The 19311-nt window shown below is 35.6% G+C and overlaps 1 protein-coding gene across 6 annotated transcripts in view; it reads right to left on the reverse strand.

Moving 5' to 3' along the window:
- FGF12 (fibroblast growth factor 12) overlaps positions 1–19311 on the reverse strand; it is a 567554-nt gene that overhangs the window by 18031 nt on the left and 530212 nt on the right. For all 6 annotated transcript variants that reach the window (XM_073804029.1, XM_019923348.3, XM_073804027.1 and 3 more), the window contains one exon: positions 3498–3696. In XM_073804029.1, the coding sequence (XP_073660130.1) occupies positions 3498–3696 (199 nt within the window). The remainder of the gene's footprint in view (positions 1–3497; positions 3697–19311) is intronic.

Genomic DNA, 19311 nt, shown 5'->3' on the forward strand with positions numbered 1-19311 from the left:
TATTAGATTAGGCTTAGTCCAATATATAGATCATACTAATTTGAATACATTTAAATAATGGCCTACAGCCAGACTGGATCAAAATGAGCACTGAAACAGCAAATTCAGTTTAGAACACTGAGTCTCGAACCTGGTTGCCATCAAAATAACTTGGACAATAAAATCAGAATCCTTTGGAGATTCAATCTGAGAATTGGTAGCTTTTAAAAGCACTCCAGATGGTTTTGATACTGATGTTTGGGAACCAATGATCTACATTATATACTGCTGAGACTTCAATTAGGTTCTATTAGCTTGAAGCAACAGTTCTAACAGACAGAAAGGGTAATCTGTAACTGTCCTAAAGTTGTGTGAGTGTATGTGCATGTTGTGTTAGTCTTATCTTCCCACTAGAAAATAAATTGGTAGAAACTGGTTAGGTGTTCCTTTAGTCCAAGTTTAATATTTCTGTAGCAATGGCTCGCAATTGATGTTTACTAATTTCACTTTGGAAATGTATTTCTCACTCCAGGATTAAGTTCTTGAAGCTTAAATCTTGGAAAGCGCACATATTCTTTTCAGGGGGAAGGAACTAGATTCTGAATATCCAACCACTTGCAAGAGCTGAGCAATGAACTCCTTGAAGGAGGAGGGAGGAGAAAAGGCAGAGATTGTTTCTTGTTCTTTGTCAGAGAGTATTTGGCTGGTGTATCTGAAGCTAAAGGGGGAGGTCACCATCCAGACAATTAAATCTGGGGGAGTTACTTATCTGTGGTGTGAACAATGCTCTGAATGGACAAAACTGGGAATGGTGAAGCCTGCACTGTTGTCTTAAATTCCAGGGGAGGGTAAGTAAAAGTTGATGTGCAATGTACGTGGTAATGGGTTTAAATATCAAGTCCATCCATCTGTCTGAATAGATGCCCTTGCAACCCCTTATTAACACTGCCTGTGTTCTAAACACAGGATGGAGGGTGAAGCTGTGAAGGGAAAGGGGCTGGTGGGTTTTATTATTATCATGCAACCAGTGCATGACTTAAAGATCCTCACACTGACGGAGCTTAATTTTGGGAATCCTGACATTCAAAATGACATCGCCATCAGGACTGGGAAAAAGGCAGAGCTATTTGAAAAACAAAAACAAAACGAGAGTGGCACTCAAAGCTGGACATAGCCAAGGTCGCTAACAATTGCAGAGCCGCAGAACCAGCCCTGGACAGCAGGTTTCTAGATTTGGTTTGTGAGACAATAAAACTTTGTATGATTAAGCTGCTCTTAACATGGGTTTTGTGTCGTACACAACCAAACCTAATTCTAACATATACAACTAGGAATGTCTGGTTTTCTTTTCCCACATTTGTACTCAAATGCAGCAAATATGAAGAATTAAGGCAGCTCTCAAACTCGGAACATGGTAATTGTATACATTTCTCTTAGAAATATGTACATGATCATACAGACTCAAGAAGAAGCTTGATTAGCCAAAATGCAGACAGAAGTCATGATCAGGAGGGTAGGTTACAGGTGTTTCTTCTTTTTTGGGGGGGGAGGGATTTAGTATGAAATGCATTATTCATAAAAGGAATAAACAAAACACAAGGATTTTTTACTTTTCCTTTATACTCTCCTGAATTTTCCAAAAATTGTTAATGAGCATGCACTACTTTTATTACAACAAAAAAATCAACTTAAATGCACAAATAAAAATGGTGCAATAGTTTTAATAGTTTACTTACTCTGCACCTGGAGTGTTTTTGTCTACCTAATCCCCACCTCTCATCTCAAATGTTCTGAACCTGACCTAGCCCTGAAGGTATGTTTCAGTATGAACTTTCCAATATCTTCCTTTTGGTGGAAGTGTTGGCTCTTTCTATAAATCCCAATATCATTTCCGGCAACATTTAGTCCATCACTTTTTACATTATACTACTGCCATTAGTAAACTCCAAGAATATTATATCTCCAAGAATATTATAAAGTTTCCTGGAGAATATACTTCTTCTTTGTCTTTATACTTACCTATGTGTTCATTTGTTCATTCACTTGTTCACTTATTCAATTGACAATGATTATTGGATATCTCTCTATGATATGCCAGGTATTGTACAAGATACAAGGAGATATGAGAAAAATAAAACATTCTGTCATTTAACAAGTGATCTAATTATGGATAAGAAGAGACAGAGTGGTAAATAGGTGAATTTAATACAATGTGATAATTTCTAGAAGAGAGAACAAGATACAATAATAAGGTGACAGAATATTTAATTCTACTTGAAGAAAGTCAGGGAGGCCGTCATAGAAGTATTAACTCTTGAATTAATTCTTTACAAGGACTGATAGGCATTCTCCAGGCACATGAATGGAAATTTTGAGGACAGAAGGGCAAAAAAAAAAAAAAGTACATAAAGCTCAAAATAGTAAAAATGTATTACAAGTAGTAAAAATGTAGAACAGAAGAAAGTTCTGTTTTGTGTGGTTAAAAGCACAGGGTGTGAGGGGAGGCTTGAGAAAGACTAGGAACTTTGAATGTCACATTTCCCCCCAGTGCTTTGAACACAGTATTGATTTAACAAATGTTTGCTGACTGTTTCAGTCATAGGTAATATGCAGCAGGCACTGTGTCCCTACACTGGTGGACTTGACCATACCTTATAGATATTTAGCGGACAGTAAGCCTGGCTAAATCACAGAATAGCAATGCACTGCCTCAATTTTCTCATTTCTTTGGATGAGGAAGCTGAACTAATGTCTTAAGTGATTATAATGTGACTTTTAGAGAAGAGTGTTATGTTGGTAAATGTTCACTCCACTGCTGCTTTCTTAGCCTGTATTAAAAAGCTTGACTGAATACAGAAAATGTGGTTACCTCAATGGGAGATTCTCATCCTGCTTAGGGAACAAGTTGCCAAAAATGGGTTTCCTCAGCATGAAACTATTTATTCCACTGATCAATTGAAATAAATGAACACTATATTAAATGGTCAAGGGAGGGGAAGTTACAGGCTCAGGTAAGAGGGATAAAATTTTAAAACTGTAATATTTATTAGCACAGTAAATTGAATATTATTTTCTTTCCTTAAAAAATACAAATAAAAATTAATACATTATATTATGAGATTTGTTCACAAAGATGTAGAAATTAGGATATAAACATATTTCTAAAAGACTTGTAAAAACTTTAAAGCATTATAATAGTACTACTGGTTTTTTCAAGAGTGTAGCCTGAGAAATTAAATTATTGTGTTTAATAAAGAAGGGAATTACATTCCAAATGGTCACTACCACTATTTTTCTACTTTCAAGAACTTGCTAGCCTCTATATTCAAGCAGTGTTTTCTAAGTGTCAAGTATTTTTAATGGAATTTTATTTTTTGATAGGAAGAGGTACTATTGTGTTTTCTGAATCTTTGTTCTGATCTGTTGTATGACAAACAATCTACTGAGTGAAAGGAAAAGGGGTGGAACTGGCATCAACACACAGGTCAGGGTCTAAAGAAAAGAAGCTTGTCTTGTACCTTCAATAGGTTTTGGTACAAAATGTGATGAGGGCTTGGTTTTCTTCACTCTGTTCCCCTTCATAATTTGACCTTCCTTATTGAGTCCCAGAAACCATGCTCGGCCTGATTCTTGCTGACGGTACAGTGTGGAAGAATAGATCACATAGTAGTTTTCAAACACAGATTCCTTAAATTTGCATTCTGGAGTGAAAACATCCTGTAGGAAAAAAAAAAAGAAGAAGATACAAAAGAGAGAAAGGATTTAATAATGAATCAGCAAATATTTAAATCCAATGAGCCTGAAATATAGGTTCTCTGTTAAGAAAAAATGAGAAATAATTGCACATAATTTCTATTAGCATTTGGTTTAAAGATTTATCATACAAAATCAAGAAATGAGATTTCCTTTCTAAACAACCTTACTCCACAGAACACAACTGTCAGGCTTGAATAATTTCGGTTAATATCACTCAAGACTGTGCCCATGTCCACGCTCTGATCTCAGTTTAATGTTTTTTAAATTTAAGAGAATAGCCATTGTGCATTTTTGTGGCCCTTAGCATGTAAAATGTAACCCTGGGAATCAAAATATAACACAAACACAGCACACACAGGCTCAGCAGACATTTTTGAAGGGACTACCCTATATGTTCACAAATCTATGAAATACTCAAAGCTTGTTCCATAAAATCACTAGTATACTACCTCTTTGCTTAACGTCAGTAACTTTCCTGTTAATTTCTTTGAAACTTTTTTTTTTTTACTTAGTAATTAAAATTTCAGGTAAAAATATCAGGAAAAAGTAGTAGAAAAATTTTACTACTATACTGTATGATCTCCAGTGAAACATATGAGAGTTTTAGTTCAAGAAGGAACCTTAAAAGTCCTCTACCTCACCTTCACCATTTGATAAGTGAGACAACCAAAAGGTTATATGATTAATACAAAGTTAAACAACAACAGCAAAATTACTGCATCAATGCCAGAACTCACATTTATTGCTTCACAATCACTGCCTCTCAAGTTCACCTTTTCTGCCTGAGTCTTGTTCAGTGACTTACAATGAGATTTTATAATCAATACAATAAAATCAAATCCTAACATGTCAAATGAACAAAATGTATTTCATGGAAAGAAGAAATTCCTCCCCTTCAAAGAAAAGCAGAAGAAAAACAAATGTGATAGCATCTTCTCAGCTACAAGTAAATAAGAATCCTACATGTCAAACGTATTCACAATAGTCACTGCTGTCTTCACTAAGTGCTAGAAGAATCTCTTCCTTGTAACACTTTCAGTGAAAGGCCCCAGTGATTTAATGCAGTTACACCTGGAGTTAAGTTACTGAGGAATATGTGGGAGTAAAGCTGTTGAAACCATGTCCTTGGAGGTGATTCTTGCAGACTAATCCCCTGGCTTCACTTCCAGGGAGCTACGGTGATGCATCTGTGGAGACAGATGAAGGTCTTCAGGGATAAAGAAACTGCTGAAAGGACTCTGTTGATTTTAAATGGTTCAAAAGTTATAGACCCAAAAAAATGAGACAAAAAATATGGGATGGGAGATGGAAATGTGGTTATACCCATTAAAATAATAGTAGTAATAATAATAATATTTCAATAATAATAATTATATTGATAATAAAAATATGATGTCACAGAATACTCTCTAGTTACTCTAAGTTTTAAGTAAACTTAGTGGCTTAAGAACCAGAGAAACAATTGACTATGTGGTACCATTTCACATCTGCTATGATGGCCATATCAAAAAAGATGGACAATAAAAAGTGTTGCTGAGGGTTTAGAGAAACTACAATCCTCATACCTAGCTAGTAAAAATGTAAATAATGCAGCAGTTGTGGGACATAGTTTGGCAATTCCACAAAAGGTTAAACATACAGTTACCATATGATCTAGCAATTCTACTTCTAGGTACATACATATGAGAATTGAAAATATATCTCCACGTGTGAACTTGTTACACAAATATTCATAGCAGCATTATTCATAATGTGGAAACAATTCAAACATCTATCAATGGATGAATGGATGAACAAATGTGATATATCCATACAATGAAATATTAGTTAGCTATTAAAAAGGATGGAGTACTGATTCAAGTGACAACACAGATGAACCTCAAAAACATTATGCTAAGTGGAAGAAGCCAGATACAAAAGGTCACATGTTGCATGATCCAATGTATATGAAATATCCAGAACAGGCAAATCCAGAGACAAAACATAGATTAGTGGTTGCCAAGGGCTGAGGAGATGGGTAAATGGGAAGTGATGGCTTTTTTGGAGAGACAAAAGTGTCCTGGGATTAGACTGCACAACTATATGAACAAAACCATTGAAGCATATAGTGTAAAAACATGAATTTTATGGTATGTGAATTATTTTTCAATAAAAAATGAGGAATCAGATAAACGAAGTAACTAGAGAAAGTAAGGGGAAAAAATGAAACTACTGCATATTCCTTGTCTGGCAACACAAAAATCCTAATTTATGGTCCTGTGTGCTGAACAATGGGCTTTCCTATGACCTTGTCTCAATATTATTAGGACAGAGTTTAACCATTGCCAAGTATAGGAATCAAAGTGATTCTGATTAAATTTATAAGATAATCTAAAAGTTCTGGTTTCCTTCTAGGACGAGGTTAAAAAGATCTGAAAAAGCTAAAAATTTAGCACAGATTTTATTAGTTATACTTTTTAAAACAAACTAATCCAAATCTCAAAGCTTTTGTTTCTAGGTCTAGCTCAGTATTAATGAACTCTAGATGCTAAGGGACTCTTCAAAGTTCAATGAATAAATTCTACGTATAAGACTTCAGACCTCATAATAGAAGGTGGGAGAAATATATGGGGCAAGGAATTGTGTGTATAAATACATCTTATCATACGTGTAATACCTATTTACTTATAAGTATACCTCACAGAAATATGAAAATTTGTAGATAGAAAGCTGCTTACTGCCCTTATTTAACAAAGTAACAGAAGCCCTTGATAGTTAAATAATTGTTTTGTGAGTCATAGTATATTAGAGGCAGACCCTGGGCTAGAACCCTGGCCCCTGGCTGCTGGTTCAGTACTTTTTCCAGTGCCACACAATACTTCCTTACTACTTAACCAAGCCTACTTTTGGTACCAAGCTGTTGATTGGAGGCAAGCCATCATCACAACCATGCCCACCAAGTATAATTACTATGCTGTCTTTTCTACATATGAAAGTAATATTTTTATTTAATAAATACTGAACTCGTAGGTTTCCATTTAGTTTCACAATTGTTTAAAGTCTGCTCCTAGAAGAGCGAAAGTCCAGAAAATTGGGCAGGGACTGAAGTCCTGGGAGCATGAGCCAGGGATAGCATTAGGTAAGGATTGAGCCTTGAAATTCTGAGTTGGCGAATGGGGATCCCAGATATAGTATCCAGGTGATAATCAGATATAAAAAGTCAAGTGAAATATCCCATTTAATATTTTAAAGGGACTATGCAGAGTCAGAATTCAGAAATTAGGCAATTGATAATACCCGGCCAGGGAAAAACATTTCAGGAGGAAAAAAATGGCAAAAGCTTAGTGCAGGCACTTCTGTGGGGCACGGCCAACATCCTAGAAATGGGGAGGAAAAACCTTAAGAACACTGAGCCAGCTTGGACGATCATTCTAAGTGCAACCTTTACAAGATGTTCAACAATTTCAATATAAAGTTGGGCATCAAAGAATTTACAATATACTTGCTACTATCACTCTATTTGTGTAATGAGAAATCAAGAGTCCTCTACTTGGAGTAGAAAAATCAGGGTTTTGCTTCTGGATCCATACATAATAGTTGTGTGACTTTAGGAAAGTGGTTAAACTTCTTTGAATTTCATATTTTCAACTGCAAATTAAGTTATTTTAAGGAAAATAAGAGGATGGATATGAAAGCATGCTGTAAGCTTATAGAATTTTTACAAAAACTCCAATGCATTATTATTAAGTTTTTTCTTATAGCAAGAAAAATACAATCAGTCATGTAACTAGACATTTAATTCTGTGTTTTTGTCATAGATGATTATATCTGCTCCAGCATCCAGAACCCTATGCCATAAGTTAAGCTTTATCCTTAACATAGATTGTTCCTACTATAGCTAAAACAACATACACACATACATTTTAAAAATCTTTGGCAAAGACTTGGGCAATCACATATATTCAGAAGAGGTTCTGAGGTTATAAAAATTATGTTCAGAATGATAATAACTCTAAAGTGTAATGGAGATAGGCAGGCTTTGAGACAAGGTGACAAAGCCCTAGACTATCTCAATCCAGGACATATAATGAAAGCAGAGTAAATAACTAGTATAAGGAGGGTTCTTTTTCCTTTTGTAAAACTAACTAGTAGTCATGTTGCATCTCATGAATAGTATTTACTTATATCTATAATCTTGAGTGCTCAGTTCCATGTAGGTACATAGCAAGGCTTATAGAATAAACGTTTGTTGATGAAACAGAAACACACCCACATGCACATCATGTGTGTAAGTATGTGAAATGCTAGGTTTATTTTTCACATTTATTACTCTAAAATCTTTCCAAATCTTTAATTTGTTCAACTTAAACTGACCTTAATTTCAGCAGAATATGAATATGACCTTTGATAGTGTTTTGAAATTAATTTTGAGCACTCACTTTTTTAGCAGCATTTGCACAACTTGTTGTTGTTCTAGCATTGTACAAGTCATTATATGACCAATTCTTCTCACATTCCAAATGCCTATTCACCCTAGCCTTGTCTTGGAAAGTTGGATCACCCACCCATTTCATTCCAGAAGATGAGTGAATAATGGAACACCACTTAAGCTCAAGACCAGCACTCAGGACCCTTTTCAATCTCTCCCCATCCATCTGATTCTAATCTACTCTCTCCAGAATTCTTCTCGCTGATCCCCAACTTCATAGCTTCATACTCTACCTTGATCCCTCTCCCATATTTCTTCCTGTTCTTCTCTCTGCACTTAGAGCACTGATAACCTACTCAGGTTCTGGATTCTCCCATCAGTCTTAGGCTCCGTCACTGCACAAGATGAGACACTTCCTTCTTAGCCAGCCTCTAACTGTGCCAGTCTTGGCCCATCCCACCCCTATTTGAATGGCATTCTCCTTTAGATATAAGTATCATGAGGAATAAGGAGACAGAAATTTAGGGAATTTGATGGCTGTATGGATAAAATATTTCCTTCATGGTTGACTATCACTGCCAACAGTGTTTTCATCACATACTAATTCCTCGACATGCTCCCACCTCTTAACCCTCAAATTGTACTTTGTTCAACTGTCCTCTCTAATTCTCTATCCAATAAAATAATGGCAAATGTTTTTCTCAGTTATTGCAGGTTATTGTGAATTTTCCCTCCTTTAGCTTCTCATGGTATTTACTTTTTTTTTCCCAAAGTGTATTTAATGCACTTTGCCTTGTGTCATGATGTTTTTTCTTGCTCCTGTCCTATACACTGCAAGCTTTTGCTCACAAAGACATGTTCCTCATCAGTGCTTATTAGGAAGTCCAGCATATTTAGCCCTCAATTTATTCTTGTTGAAGTAAATAATAAAAATATTTTAAGGAAACAGCAAAGACTATGTGATAAGATAGAGCTGAGTGACAGCATTGATTCTGTTTCTTTAGCTGCATAATTTTGGATGTGCTATTTAATTCTGATATATCTTTGTTTTATCATCTATAAAGTAGGGGCAATAATTTTCACATTTAAAAATTTGGTGAAGACACTTAAGATCTGCTCTTTTAGCAAATTTCAAGTATACAATATTGTTAACTATAGTCACATTCTTGTACATGAGCTCTCCAAAACTAATTCATCTTGCATAACTAAAACTTTGTACCCCTTAACCAACATCTCTCCATTTCTCCCTCCCCCAGGTAACTATCACTCTACTCTCTGCTTCTATGAGTTTGCCTATTTTAGATTCCAAACATCTAAATTCCACATATTTGTCTTTCTGCATCTCATTTATTTCATTTTGTCTAATACCTGCCATGTTGTAGCAAATGGCAGGATTTCCTTCTTTTTAAGGTTGAATTATATATATCTATATATAGATATATGTATATCACGTTTTTTTAATCATCTGTTGACTGGTGCTTAGGTTGCTTCCATATCTTGGCTATTGAATAATGCTGAAATAAACACTGGAATGCAGACATTTCTTCAAGATCCTAGCTTCATTTTTTTGGATATATTCCTAAGTGGGATTCCTGGATCATAGGATAGTGTCTCACCACACACACACAAAAAAAACCAAAAACAGAAAGAAAAAGGTAGCTATGGATATGTTAATTAGTTTGATTGTGATGAGTATTTCACAGTGTATATGTATATCAAATCATCAAGCTGTACAATTTTTAATTGCCAACTCTACCTCAATAAAGCTGGAAAAATCCATCATGGGTTACATTCAAGTACAGCTAAAATGAGATAATAGAAAATGTCAAGTGTTGGAAAGGATGTGGAGCAACTGGACCTCTCATATGTAAATGACGGTAGAAAAAATTGGTAAAACCACTCTGAAAAGCTGTTTGGCAGTATTGATAAATACAGGTGTATCCTATAATTCAACAATTCTACTTCTGGATTTATACCCAATGAAACCTATCAGGCTATCTATTTATTAATCAATCAATCTATCTATCTCTAACTATCTATCCCCTAAAAGACATGTACAAGAATGGTCATAGTAGCACTATTCATAAGAGCCCCAAAATGGAGACAACTGAAATGACCATCAATAGTAGATTGGATATGTAACATATTCTGACAATAAGATACTATAGAGCAGTGAGAATAAACAAACTACAACTATAAGCAATAATCTGGATGATTCTCACCAACATAATGTGGAAAAAAATAAACCAAACAATAAATACAGCTACTTGCTACATTATTTCAATTGTATAAAGCTCAAAAGCAGGTAAAAGTAATCTACTGTAGAACTCAGGAAAGCAATAACTTTGTTCAGGGAGGGTAATTAGTAAGATGAAGCAAGGGGAGGACTCTTGGGTGCTGGCAATGATGTATTTCTTGATCTGGTAGCTAGCTACACATGTGTGTTCACTTTATGAAAATTCATTGAGTTCTATATAGTTTGGGCACTTATTTATGTATGTTATATTTGTCATTAAAAAATCCATAGTAGAAGAGTCAAAGCATGTGGTGAAGGTTAAGTAAAATGATAAATATTACTTCTCAAAATCATTGTCCTTCTTTTAAAATCAAGTTTTTCCCATATAATTAGCTAACATATAATGCATGAAAATTTTATACCAATAACAATCATTCATTCATAGGTTGCAGACAAATTTTGTTCATGATGAAAATATAACACTTTTGGATCAAATAATTTATTCACAAAAAATATTTTCCATCCTTTCTCCAACTCATTTATTCTACTTGTCATTTTTTATTGCAGTCCATTATATAATGCACATGATTATATGTTTTATTTATAAATAGTGCTTATAAAACTGCATAATTTAAAACTAACCATTTGTAATTTCCTATAATAATAATAATATCAAAACATAAAATGAACAGAATAGAAAAAGAGAATTGCCCATAGCACATGAAGAAATACACAATAAATTATTTTCTGGAAAACCATTTGGAGTCTCTAAATTTCTGGTTTATTATCCATTAATAATTTTCCAAACTGTCAAAGCGACCTTTGGCAAATCAGTTAACCTCATTGAACCTCAACTTCCTCTACTGTACTACAGACTCATGGGGCTATAGAGATCAAATTACATAACCTATGTGCAAGCTCTTTGAAGACCTATACAATTATTTGAGATTAATTCTTTTCCATAGAAGACTCTGACATCATAACTTGAAAAGTTTCTACATTTTAGGGTGACAATTGCTTGGAATACATTTTTTGAGAAGTAAAGAATGTTATGTGATTCAATCACAACCACTTTTGCTCCTTCTAGCTTTACGTTTAAAATGTATGCTTTCTAACTCAAGTAGGAATCCACAACTTTTATAATCCTGTATGATTAATAAAATTAAATGGTACCATAATTATGATTCATCTTCATCCAGTTCTTTGTGGATCCCCATTTCCCCTCTCACTGCTCTGGCTATAATAATCCATGGGATGAATGTGCAGTGAATGAATGAATGCTCATCACACTGCAGCCACTGGTCTCCTTGCTGTTTCCCAAAAATAACAAGCATAAACCATCTCAAGTCCTACACAATTGATATTCTTTGTTCCTGGAAACCTCTTCAATAGCATATTAACATGGCTTGATCCCTCATTTCTTTCAAGTCACTGCTCAAGCGTGACTATCTCAGAGACCTCCCCAGATTACCTTACATAATTTAGCACCTCCTCCAGTCACTTTCTAATTCTTTACCTTGTTTTCTCATTTTTCATAATCTAACACTACCTGTCTAAGCTTTATGAAGGTAACTACTATAATTGTTATATTCCCCTCGAATTCTCAACGGTTCTTGGAATTAAAAAAATGTCTACTCCAACAAAATAATTTGGTGAAAAGACATCATGAGACCTGGATTTTTATTCTTGTATATCTCTAATTTATGTTCAAATTGGGATTATCAGTTTCCTTCTTAGGCTCCTTGTTCTCCTAAATGTAAAAGAGAGTTGTTTGTTGAACCAGGAAATCTAAAACATCACTTCGACTTAAACCTTCTATAGCTTTATCATTCATATTAAACGGTTAAATAATTTCTTGATATTAAGCAGTCATGATAAAATATCATTACTTTAAAAACAGTGTTTAACTACCAAAGAGAAATAGTAGTGATATATTATTATTAAGAAAACAAAATGTAAAAGGTAAAAGGTAATCAGAGAAAAGAAACTTTGCTATTATATAAGCAATTATAACAAATGATTCTCCCTACAAAATGTAAAAAGTACTGATTTTTCAAACATATGCTAGTACAAAGAACCCTCTTGTTTTGATTTTTTCCTTTCCAGTTGGAAACCAAAATCTAAACTCTTTTTAATGCACAAATGCATCTTCCCTGTTTGCCGTAAACCTTGTTTATTGGGTTGTGTATAAAGACGGAATTAAATACTTGATGGTTCTTGCAACATGATTTACATCCAACAACTCCAGAGATACACAGTTCCTTTGGTCTTAACCTTTGGATATTTGGCTGTGAAGCTTCTGGTTCACCCTCATTAGTGACTTTTAGATGCACAGAACTTGAAAATCTTTGGAATATTAGCAGTTGCTTTGTTAACTGTGTTGTCAGACATAATGATATTAAATCAAGCAAGGGAACTATTGTTTCCCATCCTGACAAGAGGCAAAGAAAATGCTGAAATACATTATCTCAAATGAAGCATTTTTTAAAAACTTGGTTGCTTTGACTAGAATAAGTCTAATTTTATAACTTAAACTGTAGATATGGAAATCTTTATATACTTTTGAGATATTTTTTACTGGAAAACTCCTGAGCTAATTTCTCTAAAACTGAAGGTTCTTTGTTAATGCTTTCTTTGCAAAATCTTATAAGGCAACCAAACTAAAGGTTCTTTGTAATGCTTTCTTTGCAAAATCTTACAAGGCAACCAGGTAAACTTATATCATCATAAAATCATGAAAACTGTAGTGTATTGGAAACATAATTTTGGAGGCAGACAGACAAAAATGTTCATCTCCCTAATTTTTAAACTTGGACAGGTTACTTAATTTCCCTAAAGCTCAGTTTCTTCACCTGTAAGTTAACACTAATCATACCTTCACTATAAGGTTTTGATTATTAAACAAGACAATGTAGGTATGCTAAACACGGTAACTGGCATATTACTTACTTTCCTTACTTTCTCGTTACAATTTTCAGGTGATATCTGATATCACAAATGAAAATGGGTTCGCCTGAGCAGTAGGTTGAGAAAAGTCACTTTCCTTATGGACTCTAAATCATGTGTCCTGAGTTTCTCTTCCCTGTAACAGGCTAATCAAGGCTATTTTGCTTAAGGCTCAATTTTCAATTTGGTCATCTATTTACAGAGCACACAAATCTGACCATTTCTCTTTTTCTAGTAAAGGATGATTTTGACATCAATTTAAAATAAGTGATGTGATGATATTACCTTCTAATGAGGCGTAATACCACAAAGCCATCTGACTTATCCTTTAGCCAGAAGCCTGCAAGTATAGAAGTAAGGTGAGGAATGGGAATTAGAAGACCAGTGGATGAGGGCATATATCATATTGCAATTCGCTGTTATCACAAAAATTATCTCCAGAAGTCTGAATGTCCTAGGGACAGAGAGCAGATATTGGGGGAACAGTGCAATTCTCCAATTAAAAACACCATTAATTCTTATGAAGTGAGCATGTACACAGTATGTAACCAAATGCCCCCTTATGATTGAGTTTGAAAATCAAGGCAAGTACGTTAAATACCCCTAACACTTTATGTGAGAGGATGTGTGCCTCAGCCTCTGTCTTCTTTTCTGGGGATAAGGATGAAAGTGGGAATGTTTTCAAATTCCCTTATTTCAATTTAAACATTATTATACCTTTTGGAAAATCATTCTGAATACTCTAACAGCCCCAGAAATGATCAACTAATGATAGAAATACATTCTTAAAACATGAAATTTCCCAATTTTTAAAATTTCATCTGTCAACTTCCTTGAAGTCAGAATAATCGGTATCAAACATAACTTTCTATTATAAATAATTATAAAACTGGACAAACTATATGAGACAGTAGTTTCCAAGCACTTGTCAACTGGAATTGTAGGGTTTTGATCTTTGAGAGAAGGAAAATGCATGGGGTAAGCACCATATTAACCTTGACTTTCTTTTCCTTTTTTCTTCTTTTTAAAATTTCTTTTATTGAAGTATAGTTGATTTACAACCCTGGCTTTCTTCAATGGGCACTGTTCAACCCTGAAATGGAAAGGTGAAGCTGAGGTATAGCACTCTGGGTTTTTTGGAGCTGTGGTGTCAGAAACTGGAGGTTGGGACTGCTAAGGGGACTTGGATTTGTGGAGCAAGGTGCCAGAGAAAAGGAAGCTGGTGGAATTGGGGGCAGGAGTCTGTATGGGAATTTCCTGAGGGTCTTGGGCTTATGGATAGACTGCATATGCTGAGAATGAGATTCCTCAAGCCTAGCATAGAACAACTACTGAAAGATTGATAACTGAATGAACATACCATGGCTGGACAGGGCCGGGTTATGATGAACTTCTAGACAAGCCAGAAAGGAGAGACCTCAATAAACACATTGGACATTCATTGGAGACCTCAAAAGGCCATTTTAGGACCACACTGTAAATCTCTAAATAAGGTCTCCCCCCGATCTCAGACTAGAGACAGAAGCAAAATAGTCAAGACCTAAACACACACACACAGAGGATCAAGAGGATCTATTAATTTTTAATTTAAATGTCAGGAAAGAAAGCACACACTCGAGATTGGTTCAAGATGGCAGAGTAGAAGGACATGCTCTCACTCCCTCTTGCGAGAGCAACAGAATCACAACTAACTGCTGAACAGTCATTGACAGGAAGACACTGGAACTCACCAGAAAAGGTACCGCAAATCCAAAGACAAAGGAGAAGCCACAATGAGACAGTAGGAGGGGCACAACCACAATGAAATCAAATCCCATAACTGCTGGGTGGGTGACTCACAAACTGGAGAACATTTATACCACAGAAGTCCACCCACTGGAGTGAAGTTTCTGAGCCCCACATCAGGCTTCCAAACCTGGGGGTCCGGCAACAGGAGGAGGAATTCCCAGATAACCAGACTTCGAAGGCTAGCAGGATTTGATTGCAGGACTTTGACAGGACTGGGGGAAACAGAGACTCCACTCTTGGAGGGCACACACAAAGTAGTGTGTGCATCGGGACCCAGGGGAAGGAGCAGTGACCCCATAGGAGACTGAACCAGACCTACCTGCTAGTGTTGGAGGGTCTCCTGAAGAGGCGGGGGGTGGCTGTGTCTCACCATGGGGACAAGGACACTTGCAACAGAAGTTCTGGGAAGTACTCCTTGGCGTGAGCCCTCCCAGAGTCCGCCACTAGCTGCGCCAAAGAGCCCAGGCAGGCTCTAGTGTTGGGTTGCCTCAGGCCAAACAACCAATGGGAGGGAACCCAGCCCCACCCAAAGGCAGACAAGTGGATTAAAGTTTTACTGAGCTCTGCCCATCAGAGCAACACTCAGCTCTCCCCACCACCAGTCCCTCCCATCAGGAAACTTGCACAAGCCTCTTAGATAGCCTCATTCACCAGAGGGTGGACAGCAGAAGCAAGAAGAACTACAATCCTGTAGCCTGGGAAACAAAAACCACATTCACAGAAAGAAAAGATGAAAAGGCAGAGGGCTATGTACCAGATGAAGGAACAAGATAAAACCCCAGAAAAACAACTAAATGAAGTGGAGATAGGCATCTTTCCAGAAAAAGAATTCAGAATAATGATAGTGAAGATGATCTTCGGAAAACCTCGGAAAAAGGTTGGCGGCAAAGATGGAGAAGATGCAAGAAATATTTAACAAAGACCAGGAAGAATTAAAGAACAAACACCTAGAAGAATTAAAGACCAAACAAACAGAGGTGAACAATACAATAACTGAAATAAAAAATACACTAGAAGAAATCAATAGCAGAATAACTGAGGCAGAGGAACGGGTAAGTGACCTGGAAGACAGAATGGTGGAATTCACTGCCACAGAACAGAATAAAGAAAAAAAGAATGAAAAGAAATGAAGACAGCTTAAGAGACCTCTGGGACAACATTAAACGCAACAATATTTGCATTATAGGGGTCCCAGAAAGAAAAGAGAGACAGAAAGGACCCGAGAAAATATTTAAAGAGATTATAGTTGAAAACTTCCCTAACATGGGAAGAGAAATAGCCACCCAAGTCCAGGAAGCACACAGAGTCCCAGGCAGGATAATCCCAAGGAGAAACATGCCAAGATACATAGTAATCAAATTGACCAAAAATAAAGACAAAGAAAAATTATTGAAAGCAACAAGGGAAAACGACAAATAACATACAAGGGAACTCCCATAAGGTTAACAGATGATTTCTCAGCAGAAACTCTACAAGCCAGAAGGGAGTGGCATGATTTATTTAAAGTCATGAAAGGGAAGAACCTACAGCTAAGATTACTCTACCCGGCAAGGATCTCATTCAGATTCGATGGAGAAATCAAAAGCTTTACAGACAAGCAAAGCTAAGAGAATTCAGCAGCACCAAAACAGCTCTACAACAAATGCTAAAGGAATATCTCTAAGTGGGAAACAGAAGTGAAGAAAAGGACCTACAAAAACAAACCCATAACAATTAAGAAAATGGTCATAGGAACATACATATTGATAATTACCTTAAACGTGAATGGATTAAACGCTCCAACCAAAAGACACAGGCTTGCTGAAGGGATACAAAAACAAGACCCATATATATGTTGTCTACAAGAGACCCACGTCAGACCTAGGACACATACAGACTGAAAGTGAGGGGATAGAAAAATATTCCATGCAAATGGAAATCAAAAGAAAGCTGGAGTAGCAACACTCATATCAGATAAAACAGACTAAAATAAAGAATGTTACAAGAGACAAGGAAGGACACTATATAATGATCAAGGGATCAATCCAAGAAGAAGATATAACAATTATAAATATATATGCAGCCAACATTGGAGCACCTCAATACATAAGGCAACTGCTAACAGCTATAAAAGAGGAAACTGACAGACAATAATACTGGGGGACTTGAACACCTCACTTACAACAATGGACATATCATCCAAACAGAAAATTAATAAGGAAACACAAGCTTTAAATGAAACAATAGACCAGAGACTTAATTGTTATTTGTAGGACATTCCATCCCAAAACAGCAGATTACACTTTCTTCTCAAGTGCACACAGAACATTCTCCAGGATAGATCACATCTTGGGCCACAAATCAAGCCTCAGTAAATTTAAGAAAATTGAAATTTATCAAGCATCTTTTCTGACCACAACACTATGAGATTAGATATCAATTACAGGGAAAAAAACCATAAAAAAACACAAACATATGGAAGCTAAACAATACGTTACTAAATAACCAAGAGATCACTTTAGAAATCAAAGAGGGAATCAAAAAATACCTAGATAAAAATGGCAATGAAAACATGATGATCCAAAACCTATGGGATGCAGCAAAAGCAGTTCTAAGAGGGAAGTTTATAGCTATACAAGCCTACCTCAAGAAACAAGAAAAATCTGAAACAAACAATCTAACCCTACACCTAGAGGAAAGAGAGAAAGAAGAAAAAACAAAACCCAAAGTTAGCAGAAGGAAAGAAATAAAGATCAGAGCAGAAAACAATGAAATAGAAACAAAGAAAACAATAGCAAAGATCAATAAAACTAAAAGCTTGGTTCTTTGAGAAGATAAATAAAATTGATAAAGCATTAGCCAGACTCATCAAGAAAAAAAGGGAGAGGACTCAAATCAATAAAATTAGAAAGAAAAAGGGGAAGTTACAACAGACACCACAGAAATACAAAGCATCCTAAGAGACTACTACAAGCAACTCTATGCCAATAAAATGGACAACCTGGAAGAAATAGATAAATTCTTACAAAGGTATAAACTTCCAAGACTGAACCAGGAAGAAATAGAAAATATGAACAGACCAATCACAAGTAATGAAATTGAAACTGTGATTAAAAATCTTCCAACAAACAAAAGTCCAGGACCAGATGGCTTCACAGGTGAATTCTATCAAACATTTAGAGAAGAGCTAACATCCATCCTTCTCAAACTCTTCCAAAAAATTGCAGAGGAAGGAACACTCCCAAACTCATTCTATGAGGCCACCATTACCCTGATACCAAAAGTAAACAAAGATACTTCAAAAAACAATTTACAGACCAATATCACTGATGAATATAGATGCAAAAGTCCTCAACAAAATACTAGCAAACAGAATCTAACAACACATTAAAAGGATCATACACCATGATCAAGTGGGATTTATCCCAGGGATGCAAGGATTCTTCAATATATGTAAATCAATCAATGTGGTACACCATATTAACAAATTGAAGAATAAAAATCATGATCATCTCGATAAATACAGAAAAAGCTTTTGACAAAATTCAACACCCATTTAGGATAAAAAATCTCCAGAAAGTGGGCATAGAGGGAAACTACCTCAACATAATAAAGGCCATATATGAAAAACTCACAGCAAACATCATTCTAAATGGTGAAAAACTGAAAGCATTTCCTCTAGGGTCAGGAACAAGACATGGATGTCCACTCTCACCACTATTATTCAATATAGTTTTGCAAGTCCTAGCCACAGCAATCAGAGAAGAAAAAGAAATAAAAGGAATACAAATTGGAAAAGGAGAAGTAAAACTGTCACTGTTTGCAGATGACATGATACTATACATAGAAAATCCTAAAGATTCCACCAGAACACTACCAGAGCTCATCAATGAATTTGGTAAAGTTTCAGTATACAAAATTAATGCACAGAAATCTCTTGCATTTCTATACAGTAATGATGAAAAATCTGAAGGAGAAATTAAGTAAGCACTCCCATTCACCACTGAAACCAAAGAATAAAGTACCTAGGAATAAACCTACCTAGGGCAAAAAAAGACATGTATGCAGGAAACTATAAGACACTGATGAAAGAAATTAAAGATGATTTAAACAGATGGAGAGATACACCATGTTCTTGGATTGGAAGAATCAATATTGTGAAAATGACTATACTACCCAAAGCAATCTACAGATTCCATGCAATCCCTATCAAATTACC

Source organism: Tursiops truncatus, chromosome 4, assembly GCF_011762595.2.
Source record: "Tursiops truncatus isolate mTurTru1 chromosome 4, mTurTru1.mat.Y, whole genome shotgun sequence".
Taxonomy (NCBI): domain Eukaryota; kingdom Metazoa; phylum Chordata; class Mammalia; order Artiodactyla; family Delphinidae; genus Tursiops; species Tursiops truncatus.